At 41.2% G+C, this 17083-nt stretch overlaps 1 protein-coding gene across 1 annotated transcript; it reads right to left on the bottom strand.

The window, feature by feature from the left end:
- Positions 1 to 3209: 3209 nt before the first annotated feature.
- LOC308128702 (serine hydrolase-like protein) lies at positions 3210 to 10106 on the bottom strand. The gene is made up of 12 exons (XM_080494364.1): positions 10017 to 10106; positions 9567 to 9710; positions 9271 to 9384; positions 9104 to 9145; positions 8292 to 8311; positions 8120 to 8194; positions 7893 to 7999; positions 7208 to 7287; positions 7079 to 7113; positions 6886 to 6962; positions 6695 to 6770; positions 3210 to 3454 (listed from the first exon to the last, which is right to left on the bottom strand). Exons 1-12 carry the CDS (start codon positions 10039 to 10041, stop codon positions 3335 to 3337), a joined length of 915 nt encoding a protein of 304 aa, XP_080350490.1. The 5' UTR covers positions 10042 to 10106; the 3' UTR covers positions 3210 to 3334.
- Positions 10107 to 17083: the final 6977 nt, after the last annotated feature.

Here is a 17083-nt window from a genome sequence, read left to right on the forward strand (position 1 = left end):
ATTGGAAGTGTTACAAGTTATCCATGTGAATTATATCGTCAAAGACAAAGCGTGTCACATATTCATGAATGCTTTATGTGCAGGGAGGCCAATGCTGGAGCCTGAGTGATGGGAGGTCAGAGTTTGGATGGCGAGTGCAGTGATTCTTCTCTCCCTGATTGATCAAGTGTGCCAACAAACATTTCTGCAATAGACATCATTGTGTCTTCTGCAATTTCGCTCTCTCCTTCAGGGCTCCGTCACATTTCTGTCGACACATTTCTCCTGCAGAAAGAGGGACCTGCTGTAAAGGTGACAGATTCCCTGCAATAAAACCATGTCAAAGATAAAATCATGTATAAAACTGCCTCATAAATGCAGTGAAATATATACTACACAGTTGTAAGAATACATTTACCAGAGCATACGAGCAATATCCTCGCCTCAAACTATAGTTGGATATTCATCACGTCATGCACAAAGCAAAACGAGAGATTTCAGGATCGAATAGTTTTATTTTTGTATGAATAAAGGAAGCATATGGTCATCAAAAGAGGGCCGTTACACTGGACAGGTCCCTTACCATGCTGTTGAATAAAAACAATGAAAACATAAAAATACAAAATAAGATACAATTTTAGCATTTCCACATACTAATTATTTTTGCAGTCTTGGTCCATCTACAATCTTGGCACCTTGGATACATTGGTTCCTACATATTCAGTACATATCATTCCTCATAAAGTTACTACTTACATCACTTTGGCACAGCAGCACGAACAATCCACATGCTCTCCGTAGCTGCCATGCCCACATTAATGGGAAAGAATAAAAAAAAAAAAAAAAAACCTCCCCAGCTGGCAGCAAACTCACTGCACTTTATGTCATTCACTTCACTAATTAAATGCACAATATAAGTAAACTTGGTGGGGTATGTAAAGTGATTGTCAAATTACAAAAAACGTATGTAAAAGTTGGCACATAAGATGGCATGGAATTTACAAACACACATTTCTAAAGGGCAACATGTCCTCCACGCACCACACTGTCTCCTTTCTGAGTGTAGTCTTCTCCTCCTTGTGCATTTGTCATCATTTAAGGATATTTGCTAACCTTTCCATGATCTCTGTAGTGGAAATCTACAGGGATCAGAGAAGTTGGAATGATACAAGACACAACTGGTCTTATCAGATATACCCCCCCCCCACTCCTCCCACCCCCACTCCATCTTTTTCCTCATCTTCTTCTTCCATTTTCCTCTCCCAGTCCTTAAGGTGTTGCCTCTCACGCCTTCCGTGTCCCAGCTGCACCCCTGTCCAGATGGCCTGTCCGCCCGCTCTCGCCTCGCCCTCCAGATCATATCAGGGCATTGCTATCGTCATCTCTGCAGTTCACACTGGCCACCAGCGGGTGATGTCGGACTGTTTTGCTGCTCCACTTGTGGGCATCCTGCAGCCCTGGCTCGAGGAAGTACAGGCATGCTCCAAAGCCTGCGAGCACCAGAACCGACACCAGCAAGTAGAGGGGGACGAACCAGTCCAAGAACAACCAGGACATCGTGGCTTTGGGAGATGCACAACAGGGATGGGTCAAGGTGGAGAAGATGGGAATTGGGTGAGAAGACATGGAGGAAGATGATAAAGAGAGGGAAGGAGGCGAGAGTTGAGAGAAATTTGGGACGGAGTCAATGAGTTCAATTCAAATCGTCAAAATATGCCCGACAAACTGCATCATTGCTCGCAGTCACTCCTCAGAAAGCATGTCTGTTCATGCAGACACATGCGCGACAGCCTCAGGCTGACGACTGATCGGCACAGGTGCTTTCTAAAAATAGCCCACAGTAGTAAATAGAGGCATACCTGTGGACGCTGCACGATCGCTCAGTTGTGGGTCTTCTGGTGTCTGATGGCGATGGCGCTGTGCGATGGAGTAGATCTGCAGCCGCCGGTAAAAACGACCATCCGATTATTCCGACGCCGCAGCTCCGACTGTTGCACACGCGAGACAGCCGAGGATCGCAGGTGCACTCTGAGAGGCACAACAGACTGAAGCTGCATGCGGCTTCATCCTCCGGCTCGTGGCTCTGACGTGCACGGAGGAGGGGTGGGAGTTGCCATGACAACACCCCTACCGATGGCATGGAGGATGGAGGGAGTGGGAGGGAAACTTATATAACTATAATCATTTTTTTTGGGGGGGGGGGGGCGGGGGGGGTATTGGATGAAGAGGAGGAGGGTTGAGGAGGAGACGAGGGGACAAGCCCTTCAGATGTCTCAGGGTGCTCGCCGCCTTGCTGCTCGCTGCGTAAAATCAATTCCACTCCATTTAACACCAGGGCCATCACACAGTTTATGTGACATTGAGGGAGAGGGAGGGAGGGAGGGAGGGAGCCATTTTTGTGTGAAACGACTTGTTTCATATCTGCTCTGACTGACAGCAGCTGCAGTGTTTTATGAAGTCACTCCCCCCAATTTCTTCTTTTTTTTTTTTTTTTCCCTTCTCAATATCTCACTGTTTCCAAGACAAAAGCCACAGAGAGGATGGCCTACATAGTGGAAAGTTGTCAGAGGGTGTCATCGTTTTTTAAAATGTCTTCCATTTAGCTCATTTTGACGCTGATGGGTCCTCATCAGTGTCAAAGGAGACATTCAGACCACATCACCCACATAAAGAAAGTACGCGTGGAATCTGACATACAGTCAGATGCACCGAATTAACGTTAATGTATTGGTGCTCGTGTCTAAATTACAGATTTTTAGATTTATGTATAATTGATCAAACATTTCAACAAAACAAGTTTCAAAATCATATGAAAACAAATTCTCCAACGCTGATTTTTAATGTTTTGTTAAGATATGTTTGAAACTAATGATTCAACCATTTTGGTTAAGGATTTATGTTCACTTGCTTTCCAACCATAAAGTCCAAGACTTCTGTTTATTTGTAGAAACTGTGTTTTTATTGTGTGCTTTGTGTGAAAGAGGCTTTCTGGCTACAGTCTTTATCTTCTCTAAACATTTTAACTGTATAATGATGACAAAACTCAGTTAAACAGCATATTTACAAAAGCAAATTAGAACGCAGGTCTTGTAATTGTCTGGATATTTCAGTAAAACATTGTAAAACGGAAATAGGAGTCGCTTCATTTCAGCCGTAACAGACTATATGGAGGTTGGCACATGCAGATTTTATCGCTCCAAGTCACTAACTGAATTTACTGTAGTGTTCAACAGAAACAAATGACTCTCGCAGTTTTATGGTTATGGCGATGAGAGAGATGAGGGCTGTGTGCTGACGTGTGAAACATCACCGTAGTGTGTGTGTGTGTGTGTGTGTGCATGTGTGTGTGTGTGTACTAGGCTGGCAGCTGCCGTGAGATCACTTTTCTCTGCAGAAAGTCAGAGACCAGAGGAGCAACGACTTCAGGATTATTTAGATGGACGTGATGATCACCAGGTACTGTAGCCACAGTGTGCTGAGAGAGAGAGAGAGAGAGAGAGAGCGAGAGAGAGAGAATAAAGAGAGGGATTTATATCATAATTTCAGGTTTCTCTCCGTTCATATTTCATTGGTATTTTTCAGCAAAAGCCATTCAGTCATGTATGAGTTGCAGTGTCTTTATTGTTTGTTTGCTTTGGGTTATACGTCCGCCCTTTGGTGGCAAATCCGGTTTAACAGTATGAGGGACCCCGGTGGGACCCCGGTTCGAATCCTGGGAAGCAGCACGAAGTGCATCTGGCACAAAAACAAATCTAACAAAGGCTGGATCAGTGGGCTGCAGCTTTCAGCCTCTCTATGGTGGCTCTCTGCAGCTTTCACAAACGTACACGTAAACAAGCTTTCAAAAGTGATTTCTACCTTGTAGTTTAAGGTGACAAATGTGATACACTACAGTAAAAAGCATAGTTCAATATTTCATCAGCCAACATTACATTACAGTAAATTGCTCAATGCCGCCATTCTCTACATGTGGTTAATGCAGATGTCCCAGCCCCGGCCCTCCATCCAATTATATGTAAACAGATTTATTTGATTTCACTGCAAATGAACATGGCTGACCTGTACACTCAATTTGTAGGGAGAAATTTAGCAAAGGGTGAAAAAAAAAAAAAAAGGAAAGCTGCTGTCAGTTGGCTCAAAGACTCCCACTTTTCAAATCCAAAGAGACCTTCAAAGAAGATGACCTCGGCACTTCACATTTTAATCCAATTAGTCCAAATGCCAGAGGATCAAATAAGACAGGTTACATAGGTCTTCAAATATAACCTGGAGCTCTTCCTGGGATTTTTAAGGATTTTAAGGTGCGATTACTGGAAAGAGATGCCTTCTTTTTCTATCCGACAAGGAAGCTCTTGTTAGATCCTCGTTTGTGCTTTATTGTCGCAGTGGCAGTGGTTGCAAATGTATAGTGATATTAATCTAATCAAATGGTGTGGTGAGGATGGAGGACAGCGGGGAAAGAAACCTGGAGAGTTGGAGGTCGACGCTGCAGAGAAGAGGAACGCAAGTCAGCGGAGACGAGACAGAACACATGTGTGCTAATGAGAGGCTGGTGGGTGGAAAGGTGACGATCCAAGAGTTCACGTGGCTGGCATCAACTATCCACAACAGTGCACTGTCTGCACAAAAGAGACGGGCTGGATGGAGATGAGTGTCAGGGCTGCTGTGTGACAGGCAGATAGCAGCAAGAGTGAAATGGAAGCTTTCTAACATGGCAGAGACCTGCTATGATGTTTGGCTTGGAGATAGCGACACTGTCCTAATGGCGGGATCAAGAAATGAACAGATCAGAGGGTCAGATAAGGTTAAGCAGAAAGCAGGCGGTGAAGTGGTGGCTTGGACATGTGCCGAGAAGGGAGAGTGGATATATTAGGCAAAAGATGTTGGGGAGAGGAGAAGTCCCCAGAGGAGATTCCTGGATGTAGCGGGAGAGGATAACAAGAGAAGACACTGGGGACTCTGGAGATGTTGACTGTCTTTGTTTGGTAAAGCTGCTTCATTCCTCTGCTAACAGGCACTCGACTCTGATCGTTTATGACTCAACTATAATTGACAATATGGAGATGATGGGAAGCACTGAACCAGTGACACACCCCCCCCTCCTTCAAGTCAATTAATGCTGGGGTCCTTATCAACCGTTTATAATGAGCATCCAAACATATACTCACATATATAACTTGAAATAATGTGCTGGGGAGTAACTTGAATTTGAATGGAGTCACTGTGACCTGATGTGATAAGTTAATGTTTCATAAATCATCAGCTAATGAACGGTAATTCACAGCTACTTTACACATTCGTTCTCCTGTCGCCAAATTAGCTGGCTTCCCACGAAATGAACAAATCTCTTCAGCGTCTGCTGAACTGAGGAGGAGGATTTTTTTTGTTTGTTTTTAAATCGATAATGATGGAGTTTTTTGGGGTTTTTTAAAATTCTATTTTAATGGATTTGTCTTTGTCTCTACATTTTAAAGAGTTATTTTCCAATATTAGGCCAAATAATAATCTTTTGCACATGGCACACAGTCCCGGTCATGTGTGTAGTGATAATTATCATGACCATCTCATGTGTTTCCACACAGTTTTCTTTCTGCAACAACAATCGAATTATACAAATGATTTAAACGAGAAATAACCTCAACTGAAGCCGATATCAAGCTTTTCTCTTAACTATGCCCACTAAATGTGTTTTGTCACGACGGAACTTTACCGTGTTTTGACAGACGACACAATGAATCACATCGAGAAGAGAAAATGAAGTGAAGAAAACTCAAAATTCCAGGTGGAATTTTGATGAGCTTCACCGTTTATGTTGCTCCTCCCTTTTGGCTTCTGATTAAACCTTATTCCTTTCCTTTTCCTTGTGGAGAATATATATAATGAAGATGCATTGGTGTCTGAAAGCAGCATCATGCAGCATGCAGTGTGTGACCTTTAAGTTTCTGATTTAAATGACGAGTTTCATTAAAAATAAATAATAATAAAAGAAAAACACCCAAGAGCAATATCTTCTAATGCCACTTCAATGCAGCTGAGCAAGACACACATGCTGACAAACTACGATAAATTTCACAGTTTCCCCCCCAATAATTGAATGCTGTATTCTAACAGGTGCAGATAGACAAGGAGTTTACAGCTAGAGTTCTCTCTGCTTGAGGGTTTTGCCGAGGTGGTGTTTGTTATGCTCACAGCAGGATTTCTGTCTGCTTTTAAAAGTGCAGCGGTGCACATTTGCACAATAATCAGAGACCACGCCACTATTTACAGACTCCACTTCTGTCTTCCTGCAGACACATAAACGTGTTCAATAAAGTCCTGAACTCTCAATTCTTTTGGACAAATATGCTCTCATAATAGTGACATATCTATTTAGGTACCGAGACCTGAAACTGAAGAGCAAACAAGATGGAGAAGTGAAAAGCAGCTATTTCATTGTTCATTATATAGCGTTGGCATCAGATCATATGATCTTGAAGGTTTTGTAAACATGCATGCTGAAAGCTGCAGAGATCAACCATTGTCAAGGTATCGGTATTTACAGCAAATTGTCCCTCCCCTTTTGTTTATTTAATGAATTTATTCATATAATAGAGAAATGTACATTTGTTGTCACTCTTACAGATTATATTTGTCTTCAATTAAGATCCAATACAGCTGCATGAGGGCCCTGAACTAAAATGAGTTCAGTTCTAATGATGAGACATGACAAACTCACATTTCTGTCCTTGTAGCCTTGAAGGAGTTCAGATGCTTTTTGCTGTTTGGACGGTGTCCCAAAGCCGCTATCCGCTCTGAACAGACACAGATTTACGAGATTTTAGGATGACTGGATGAGGTAAAACACACACATTCACACTGTTTTTTCATGACACAAAAATCCACTTTATCATCTGGTCAACATCTTACAGAACAATCAGAACGGAGGCTTGAATCTTCAACTGCATCTGCAGACAGTGCTCCAAACTGAACCGATCCATGTGTTTCTGCAGAAAACACATCGAATGCACATCTCTGGTAAACATTTTTTTTTTTGGGAGGGGGGGTGAATAAAATACTGACAGCGAAGAGGTAACGATTTGGCGGGTTGGACGTGACTCACAAAATTAACTCGCAGGTCTCTGGAGAACACAAAACCTGCAGAGGAGAAACACTTTGAGCTGCCAGCAGACGAGAGGAAGCAGAGCGAGATTTCGCCTGGCTGCCGCGAGGAAACCAGATAAAGACGTACCTCCTTCAACTGGAGTCAGACCTCGCTTTAAAAGTATGTGCAAAGACCTTTCAGACAGACCCTGGTTTGCAGCCAAAAGCCTGAAATAGATGGAAAAGAAGAACCTTTAGCCAAAGTGGGTACACACACACACACACACACGCACACACAGGTACAACAAATCAATTCACTTTTTCTAGCTTTGGGCTATCCATACTCAAAATACTGAGAAATAATGACAGATGAGTAATAAAAACTACATTTAAAAAAAATGCAGCAGTACAAAAAATGTGACTCTCTTTTATGTGTAACTTACCTAAATGATTATGTGTGTAATGTAGGGCTTCGTGATTAATCACATCACAGTATTTTATACAAGAAGGAAAATTTTTTTCATTAAAAAAACGATATTCGTACAAAAATGATTCAATAACTTCACTTCCTTCAAAATCACATTTGTTTATTTTCTTTCTTATGTTGACAAGTGTGACTTGTTTAACACAAACACCAGGAAACAGCCTTACAACTATGTTGTGCCATAGTTGTACTGCATTGTACAACATGTTGGTCCACTGATTTTATGCCAAGCCTTTAAATATCTTCAGGAATTTGATGAAGTGCATTTGATGGGTTTTGTGTTCCAGGCCTGTGTCTTAAAGACAATTTGGTTGTGCAAAAACAAAACAAAAAAAGAGTAATACACTACCTCTCCTTTGCCTTCTCAAATGTGTAGATTTTGTGGTTGTAACTCATCATTCTATCAAACTGCAGCATCTCGTCCATCCCTTGTCTCATCGATGTAGCGAGGTCACACTGCGGACAAAAGTGAGCCATAACGGTAATTTAGGAATAACACTTAATTGCCACTGATGCTATAAATGTTATAGTAACTTTACTACAATACCCCAATAAAAAGAAAATCAAAACAAGTACCGGATGTGTAACATTGAATCCATAAATGTCCAGTAACACGATGGCATCCACCATCTCAGGGTACAGTGTGCTGAACTGTGGAAAACACACAAAAACGCCATAAAATGTAACTCCAGCAAAAAATAAAGAGTTGACATATTACACTAATTAATAAATAAGTAAATCTTGTTACCATGCCAGCAATGTCGCCTCCTGTCAGGAAGAAAACAGAGGATTACACTCCAACCAAAGACAATAATTATTATTAAAGAAATCCAACCGCATGTCTTTTTGTTCCACTTTCATTCAGAAAAATATGGTTATAAAATGTATGCATGATGATTTGGTTGCAGATTTCCAAATAGACTACAAGCCATTAATGGCCTCGCTGATGGAATATTATTATTATTATTATTATTATTATCATCATCATCATCATCATGCAGGATAGCAGAAAACACGTGTTTAAAAAAAAAAAAGAAATAGACTGAGGATAAAATGATGAACCTTGTGACTAAAATATATTTTCCCGCTATGAAAATGGCAGATTTCATAAACCCATTTACCAGATACTCCAAATTGAAAAGCCTTCACTTGCACTAAAGGACTTGTGTGTTTTAATTGGATCTGGTGTTGAGTGACTACGAAGAAATGACCCAGACTGAAGCTCAAGGATTAACACATTTCGACATCATTCGAGCAGCTTTCTAAATATTCTTTTATATATATATATATATATATATATATATATATACACACACAGTGGACTGATTTACACATGAGAATACAGTTTATAGCCAGATTATCTGAAGGTCGGTGAATAAATTAACGTGTTAGTAATTTCCTCGACAGTTTCCCAAACGTTTCAAGGTTACTTTATATTTGATGGTAGATGTGAAAAAAAGCACAGTGCAATGTCTCAATTGAGAAATTAGGAGCATTGTTTGCGTCTTGGTAGTGGATCTCAGTTTTGTGTTTCTTGATAAATGATTGCATGCGGCTCACCCATACTGTGACCCATGATGGAGAACTTTGTCCACCGGAGTCCTGTGGTGTACACGTCACATGAAATCCACTTTATTATTGTGAACAACCGAACCAGAGCCACTGCTGTTACTTCTTAACGAAGACATTTTAAATTGTGTGGAGTGGAGGTCGGTTTAGTGTCCCACCTTCAGCAACTCTGCGCACATCTGCCACGTATTCACTGAGTAGGTAGGGGACGCCAGGGGCGCGATGTGACGAGAATCCATGTCCCACCAGGTCCATCGCCACGTATCTACACTCTGAGAGGGACCAAAGAGACACTGCCATAAGGTGTCCACAGTTTCATCGCTGATTCACTCAGGAAGATCTGCTTTCTGTTGAACTCGGTGATGGCACCGTCATGGCACTCAGGTGTGTTGAGGAAGCTCGGCCCTCCGGGACCCGAGTTTGACCCCCCCTGCTCCAGCCTGTGGTGAATTACCTTTTGGCAGGAGGGGAATCAGGAAGTCGAATGATCCAGAGTTATCAGCCCAGCCGTGCAGACAGAGCACAGGATAACCTTCATCGGGACCCCAGCTTTTCCCCCTGATCTCCCCCCATGGCACTGGGACACAGAGCTCTGAAACTGGGTCCAACCAATGATGGTTAGTCACCAATAACCAGAACTGCAAGAAAATCTGGAGAAAATGCACATTTACACAGAAAGTACATGCAAACTCCAGAGAGAAAGGCCGAGTCTCGACTCAAACCTCCGACATTCTTGATTTGACCCAAACAAGGAGCTTGACTAGTTTTATTTAAGTGAAAACTAACTAAAAACCCAAAACAGCAGAGTGTCAATGTGCAGCTGAAATCTACAAAGTTTGGCATATGTTTACTGCAGCAATGTGACTCAAGGGGGCGAAAGGTTAAAATTGTCATTAAGAATTACCTTCTTGATTCATTGAAGATGACATTTCAGTGTAAGAAGATCCTCACTTTATGTCCAGTAAAAACTTGCTTCAGTAAACTGTGTCCAAACAGACATTTGAAACGGGCAGGAAATGTGACCTTTGCACCAGAAAAGCCATGGGCGGAGCTGAAGGATGTTATTGGCTGCTCATAGAGGGAGCTGGAATCATGGCCAATAGCAGACTGCAGAGGCAGGTCGTGTCTTTTTTACTGGATTGAAAACAACCTGTTGGGATTCCCTCTGTATTGTCTGACAGGCAACCTGAACTCAGGACAGCAGACACCTGCTGAGACCAACAGTGTAAAACACTCCACTTCCAGTCATGGCATCCTGTGGTGAGATCAGGACAGTTATGTGAGAATGTACATTTAAAACTGCCCAGTCAGGATTATCAGCGAGGTTCGGCCTGTCGTTTGCGGCACGCCGTCACATCGCCTGCTCCTCATAGGGCCCTGAGATCCTGCACACATTCTGCTCCAAACTGTTGAGATGTACAGAATTATTATTTTTTCCACTCTTTACTTCTTTTCACCCCGGAGGTCTCTGCACCAGCGAACAAAATATATCTGAAATAAAATGTTATGGCCTCTTCGTTTTCTGAAGAATATATCGTGACTTAAGGGGTTGAGGCGCTTTTCTTCTTTCATTTCAGAAAGTTTTTCTTGTTATTAACGATAAAAGGCTATTTGTCTTCTTGTCATATATCCACTGAGTCCAGAGTCATTGATCTTGTTTCTTGGCATGTGAAGCTGTTACTGACCAAAATGAAGGACGCCTTTGTTGAAAAAAAAATGTCAAGAACGACTTCAGAGCACCTAGAGTGCCTCTTGTCTTCAGCTGGTAGTTGGATTCCATCATCCAGAGCTGCTTTTGGACTAAAGTCTGGAGATGGTGGACGGGTAAGTGTATATGGCGCGAAGAGAAAGTGTCAAATCAGCAACTTCCTTTTTACAGTCAAGTCATTGAAATGTAGAGTTGTAATAGTTTTCCTTCTGGAGGCTCTTTTCTGCTGCCTGGTTTGGAACACAGGCCTCCACATTCGAACATTAGAAAACATTTACATTAAACACATTAGGGGTTTTCTCGGTGGCAGCACAGCGGTGTCGCACTTCACAGTGATTTCTCCGGCCTTTCTGCTACAGTCCAAAAATATAAGTTTGAGCTTAATTAGTGTCCATAAAATTCCTGTTGGTACAACTGTGAGTTTGTGTTTTCACTGTGTGCGCCCTACAACCATAAAGTAGTAAAGAATATGGACTAGATTTGATTCAAATAATAACCAGATTTTATCCAATTAATATAAAGTACACACAAAAATGTTTTATGTTGTTCTTAAGTATGACTGTATTTACACGAGTGACTTAAAAATACTTTAGAATAACATACTTCATTACACTAATGTGAGTATTTTTTGTAGTAATTTGTTACTTTCGAAACAGAACATTTCAGTGGTTATATCTTTGGGGCTTTTTTTTGCTGTCAAAATTAACTACATTACATTTTCAGTTCAGTTTATGGAGCAAATAAAAACTGCGAAAAGCAACGGCCATTGTTTAATTTCCTCTGCAGACAAAAATGATCAGCCGGTTTTGTTTGACTTGATGTTGATTCACTCAATAACTGAGAAGCTGAGTGGAGATAATTAAAGTGTTGCAACTCGCTCCACTTGTTTCATTTCTACTTCATCACCTTAAGCTCATTGAAGTTTGAATTTGTTTCTTTGTAGAGTTTTGACTTTGAAACTTCCTCCCGACTGACACAGATGTGGATCTGTGTGTGGACCAGAAGATCTATATCACTCAAACGAGATTAAACAGGGAGGCTTTGTGAAATAAAACATGTAAGTGGATTAAATTCAACAGCTGACACAATACAGACTTTTTAATACACCGTATTTTACAGCTGTGTCACATCAGTTAATGTTTCGAGTTCTGTCTCCTCTAAAGGTGGGCATGTCTTTGATGTCGGGTCTCAGAGTCCCTGATAATAAATCTTTGTGAAGATTAAGACAAGCTTAAAAACTTCCCAATTTTACACGTACAGCTTTAAGTGATTCTTTCATCATTTTAGCGCCTGGGCTTTCAGTCTCTTGTCAAATGAAGCTTTAATGTTTTTTTTCTTTGTGGTTTTCGCCCATTTTCTATTTTTAGCCAGTCATTTCTTCTACTTGTCTGCTTCATTGCCTCATGATCATGAAGCTCTCCGTAACCTTGTTCTGAAAGGATGATTATTTATCAATGTCATGATTATGGCGCTGCCAGTCATATCCTCTGCCGAGTGATGTCAGGGGTTACTGATCGCCTCCTATTGACGATTTGGTTGAGTCGTACAGCTGTCTGCTCCAAATGGGTCTGTCTTTCAGCTATATTTCATGGATGTATCGTGACTCTATGTTTATGGTGGCCTGCATGCAGCCGTGATGTTCAGCATTCTCGCAGCTGTTGTGAAGTTGGGGGATTGAGGATTCAAAAGCACAAGATGAGCTTTCGGCCACGTTTACATGGACCTGGGTATTTACAAAAACTATTATGGTTCTCTTCATTTTGGGCCTTGCATTTTACACCTAAACGCAGCTGTGATGATTTTTGAAAACCCTGTGATATGAATACTGCAAAAGCTGTGCTTGTTTTTTTTTTTTTTAAGATTTCACGTTATATTCGACGTCACATGTAGGAGGAGCTCCGCTTCATTATCGGTGAAGCGGAAATAACTTGAGTGATTCTTGTCATTGTGATTTCCCCCCCCCCAGGATTCTGATTGGCTATCATGGCTTCATGCTTCTCCTTACACTGCCCCCTACAGGTTTGGCGGGATCATAGTAGCTCTGAACCAAGCGTATATGGAAATTAGGATCTTGTTGTCAACGTAGAGGAGATATTAGTTGCTGTAGAAACCCGGGTACGTGTAAACGTGGTCTTAATGATGCTGTGGTTCATCCAGAAAAAAACAGAAGTGAACAGAAAACCACACTGGAGGGGCAATACACAGAAGGGGCGGGGACTCAACGAGGCACAAGTGACAGCAATCGAGGGTAATCAGAGGACGTGAGGGAGGACATGAAGGACAGAAGGTGGTGCAATAGGACACTGGACAGGCAGGTAACATGAAAGCAGATGTGAAATAGAAACGAAAACCAGAATCGTAACAGAGCCACAAAACCATGAAACAAAAATCCATCAAGAAGCATCGAGGGGCCACAATAGCAGCCAAGTGTCATCCTGGTTCAAGTCTGAGCTTCGGGGGGTTTTGGTGCACATACTCCCCCCCCCCCCCCCCTCTCCGAGGTCGTCTCAAAAGTTTTTCGCCGTCAGTGTATTTGTTTTCATTTCAATTCAATTGAATCTTGAATCCAATAAGATATCTCGGTCTGTATGTATCACAAACCAAACAACAAACCAAACAACACAATCTAATCAAGTACGAACCGATCTGGACAAAGAGGAATCGATTGTATCAAAGGACCGAGACAGATCAGCGAGAAGCCATCGCAATGTGGATGTGGTTGTAATCTTCAACGCACACAGGATGTAATTTGCCCTCCGTAATGTGAAAAACCCTGAAGGCAGATTGAAAAGAGCTTCGCACAAAAACCTGGAATTGAATGCGGTGAATTGAACATTAGCCAGTACAGTAAAGTATTTCCAGGAGAGAAAGACGTGTGAGGGGAGGCTGTAATCGATTGTCATTTATCTCCACTTTTTGTGCCACACAACGCAACGATTTTCACACCTGAAGGCGCAGGAAAGGAAGGAATGGGAATGTGTTACGGAGTTCAATATCATATCAGTTTGAAAGCATTATTAAAAGTTTGGGACTTTTCATTCAAAACATTCAGCCAATTGAACAGCCTTCGGAAATGGGAATCTACAACTCACTGGTTATCTTCTCGGCATTTTCTTCTTTATAGATTCAATAGATGAGCCAGGGTATGCTAATAAGATGTGCTTGTAGACATTAAAAAGACACATTTCAAGAAAGTGAGGTAATCTTTTCTTCCAGTTTATTTTCTCTCTCTGTTTATCTGACAAATGTAAAAGTTGTAAATATCTCCTCATCCCGGTCTTGGTTCAATATGTTAAATGTTCAATAACTGATTTTCTGGACCTGCTCAAGAGTGACTAATGTGGTGCTTTATGTTTGCAGGACGATGAACCAGAGACAGACCAATGTTCAGTGAATCCATCTCTAAATGACGCGCTGGATTTGTTTCCTTTGCTCCCCGGAGGCTTTGTTCATGAACCTTTGGCTTCATCTCCTCCTTATTCACAGTTTTATTTCTGAACAAACAGTAAAGTAATGTAAAGGCTCTGCTTCACTGTCTCTGCTTTAATTGCCCTGTTTGTTAAAGAGCTGATTAAATGAAGTGTTTTGTTTTTGGGTCTTTTTTTTGTCAATTTGCCTGAAAGAAAAATGCCTCCATGAACATCATGAAACGTTATTTTCTTTAATGACGAAATGCATTAACCTTCAAGCTAAATGTTGAAAAATCTTGTCTCTCACTTATAAGTCAAGTTTGGCAACAAGGATGGAAGAGAAGGAAAAAAAAAAAAAAAGCAGCCCTGCCGTCACAATCCTACCTCAGAAAACAACGACCTGCTCAGGAACCTGATCCTGAACACACATTAATAACCCGTCTTTGCTTGAGTGTGTCTGTGTGGTTTCGAGAAACACGTTTTTTTGTGAACAAGAAGAGAAAAACACTTTCCTCTATTCCGTAGTTTTCGGATCTATCTATCAGACAAGAATGGCCTCTGCACTGTTGTGACGCTCTGCTTCGGGATAATCTGTCCCCTGTGGGAAAGGCAGGTGGGCCGAAAGCCTTGGAGAATAGTGGCACCACGGGAACGGAGACACAGAACGGTTCCCCTGTCCAGCAGGTTTCATCCTTGCTGTTACACAACACTGCTAAAGCAATGAGGAATACTGTTCTCGTTAAGAGCTCACGTTTATCGCCCTGCAGAGGCAGCCATGGCGATGACAGACCCAGGAGCACACGCTCGAAAACTTCTCCCCAGAGGCAGAATAATCAGATGGATGACTTCAGAGTCGACCTTTTGAATCTCGTCAAGTCTTTTTTTTTTTTTTTTAACATGCATCAACTTGTGTTTTCGCGTCTTCTTGCTATCTTCTGATGTTTGCTCTAAATCTTTTTTCATTTTTGTTGTTAATTTGCATCTCATTCAGGCCTTTTTCTGTCTCTTTGTAGTTCTTTGTCTCCTGCTGCGCTCCGGTGAATCCTAGTAATTATTTTAAGTAATTTTCCAGTCTTTGGGGTTGAATAAGTGTTTTTTTTTTCTCTTTTTTTTTCTGAATGACATACTTAGAAAAAACCCACCAGAAAGGGTAACTTTCGACAATGCTTTCTGACTGATTTGGACACTGGGTTATCAATCTGTGCTTTTCATTAAAAAAAAAAGAAGAAGACAAAGAGAAATAAAAGAAGAGAAAAAGAAGAAAAAAAAATCTGTGCTGAAAATAGTAAAAAATAGTTTGAAAAGAGTATGAAATTGCTTAAATCTGTATGAAACTACGTGCATTTTTTTTCATCTCAAAACTGATATGCAATACATTTTTTTTTTTCTTTTTAAGGAAAACTATTCAGTGAGTTTACTGCTCAACCTCTGCCGTGATGAGAAATATGTATATTAAGACAGGGGAGCTGGAGAATGTGGAGGAGCGCTGCAGAGGTGAGAAGGGACTCATAAGATGAACTGGCAGGTTCATTTCATAAGTGAACCTCCTGCGGAGGAGGCGCCAGCAGAGCAGGGAAAGCGGCATGAGATTAGTCCTCATGGGCAGGATGCAGAGAGATGAGGATGTCCTTCAGCTCGAGTCAGAACTCGCTCTGTGAAGTGCTCAGGCTGGTAGCCAACTGCTAAAGGAAGAAAGGGTCAAAAGTTAAATATACAGACAACTACCAGCGGCCTAGTGAGTCTTTTGCGCTCTCACTCCACTGCATTGGTTTAAGTGTAAACTTTTTGCTATTTTGTTTTTCTCCGAAGCTGACATATCTCATCCATTCTGCCTCATTATGGATTTTTTTTCCGCTGCATGAAAAGAAACAAGTTTATTAAGTCACAATAGTAAAATGTGTAGCTACAGATATGGAAAGAAACAAAGGAACATTTCTTCATTTTGAATTCCTCAATGAGGATTTTCTTTTCCTCTTGGCAAGGAATCAAAAGAAAAACCCTGCAGATGCATTCTGAGGAACACATTTTCTCAATAAGTGATGAAATATTCATAAAGTCTTATATTTTGGCAGCGCCGAGGCACAGCGCAGAGGAAGACTTTCATGTTGAGAGGGAGTGAGAGCTCTTTAAAAACAATTAGATTGAATTACAGAGAAGAGACTCACCCAAGTCAATTAAATAGATAAACGAAATATGGACATATTCTCAAATACATATTTTTTGTTGCATTCATCTATGAATAATTTCAGATTTAGTGAAAATCACAAATACTAGGTAGAGGATTTTTATCGGCCATAATATGTTGACCACTGCTTATCATGACTATTGATTGGAGGGTGAGTTTCAGTAAATGTGGCTGAAAGTGAATTTGTTCTTAAAGTAGATGGTACGGTATTGCAGAAGTATCAGTGCAAGTTTGACATGAACCAAATGATTATGGCTTAACCGACACTGACGTAAAAACACTGACTCAAGAAAGTGGGCAGCACAGTCACAAAAAGACGCTGAATTTCGTGTTAAAGGAGCATTACAGAGTACACACGAGTGAGAGTTCAATGCGCTGCATTCTAATATAGGATTTTATTTTTTTATTTGTTTAGATTATAGTCTCAGGAGCGAAATCACAGATAATACAAACAATTCCTCATACTGTTATGGCTTCATAGCTGTCTTCACATATGGCAAACAATGCCCTCTATGATTCCATAGTATATCCTCACAAGTGACTATATATTCACGCACACTCAATATGTTTCCACCGTTCACCAAAACTGCAGCTCTTGTGGCGTCTTTTTACTCTGCAGTGGTCAGTTTCACCTGAAACCCATCCGAGGAAAGTAAAGTGGCGGCAGG

Source organism: Blennius ocellaris, assembly GCF_963422515.1.
Source record: "Blennius ocellaris genome assembly, chromosome: 3".
NCBI lineage: Eukaryota > Metazoa > Chordata > Actinopteri > Blenniiformes > Blenniidae > Blennius > Blennius ocellaris.

Coding starts and splice junctions, on each gene's coding strand:
- LOC308128702 (XM_080494364.1), bottom strand. CDS start 10,041: ATGTCATCTTCAATGAATCAAGAAG. Junction 8,312..9,103: donor CATCATGGGTCACAGTATGG/GTGAGCCGCATG, acceptor TCTTCCTGACAG/GAGGCGACATTGCTGGCATG. Junction 8,195..8,291: donor GAGGCGACATTGCTGGCATG/GTAACAAGATTT, acceptor TGTTTTCCACAG/TTCAGCACACTGTACCCTGA.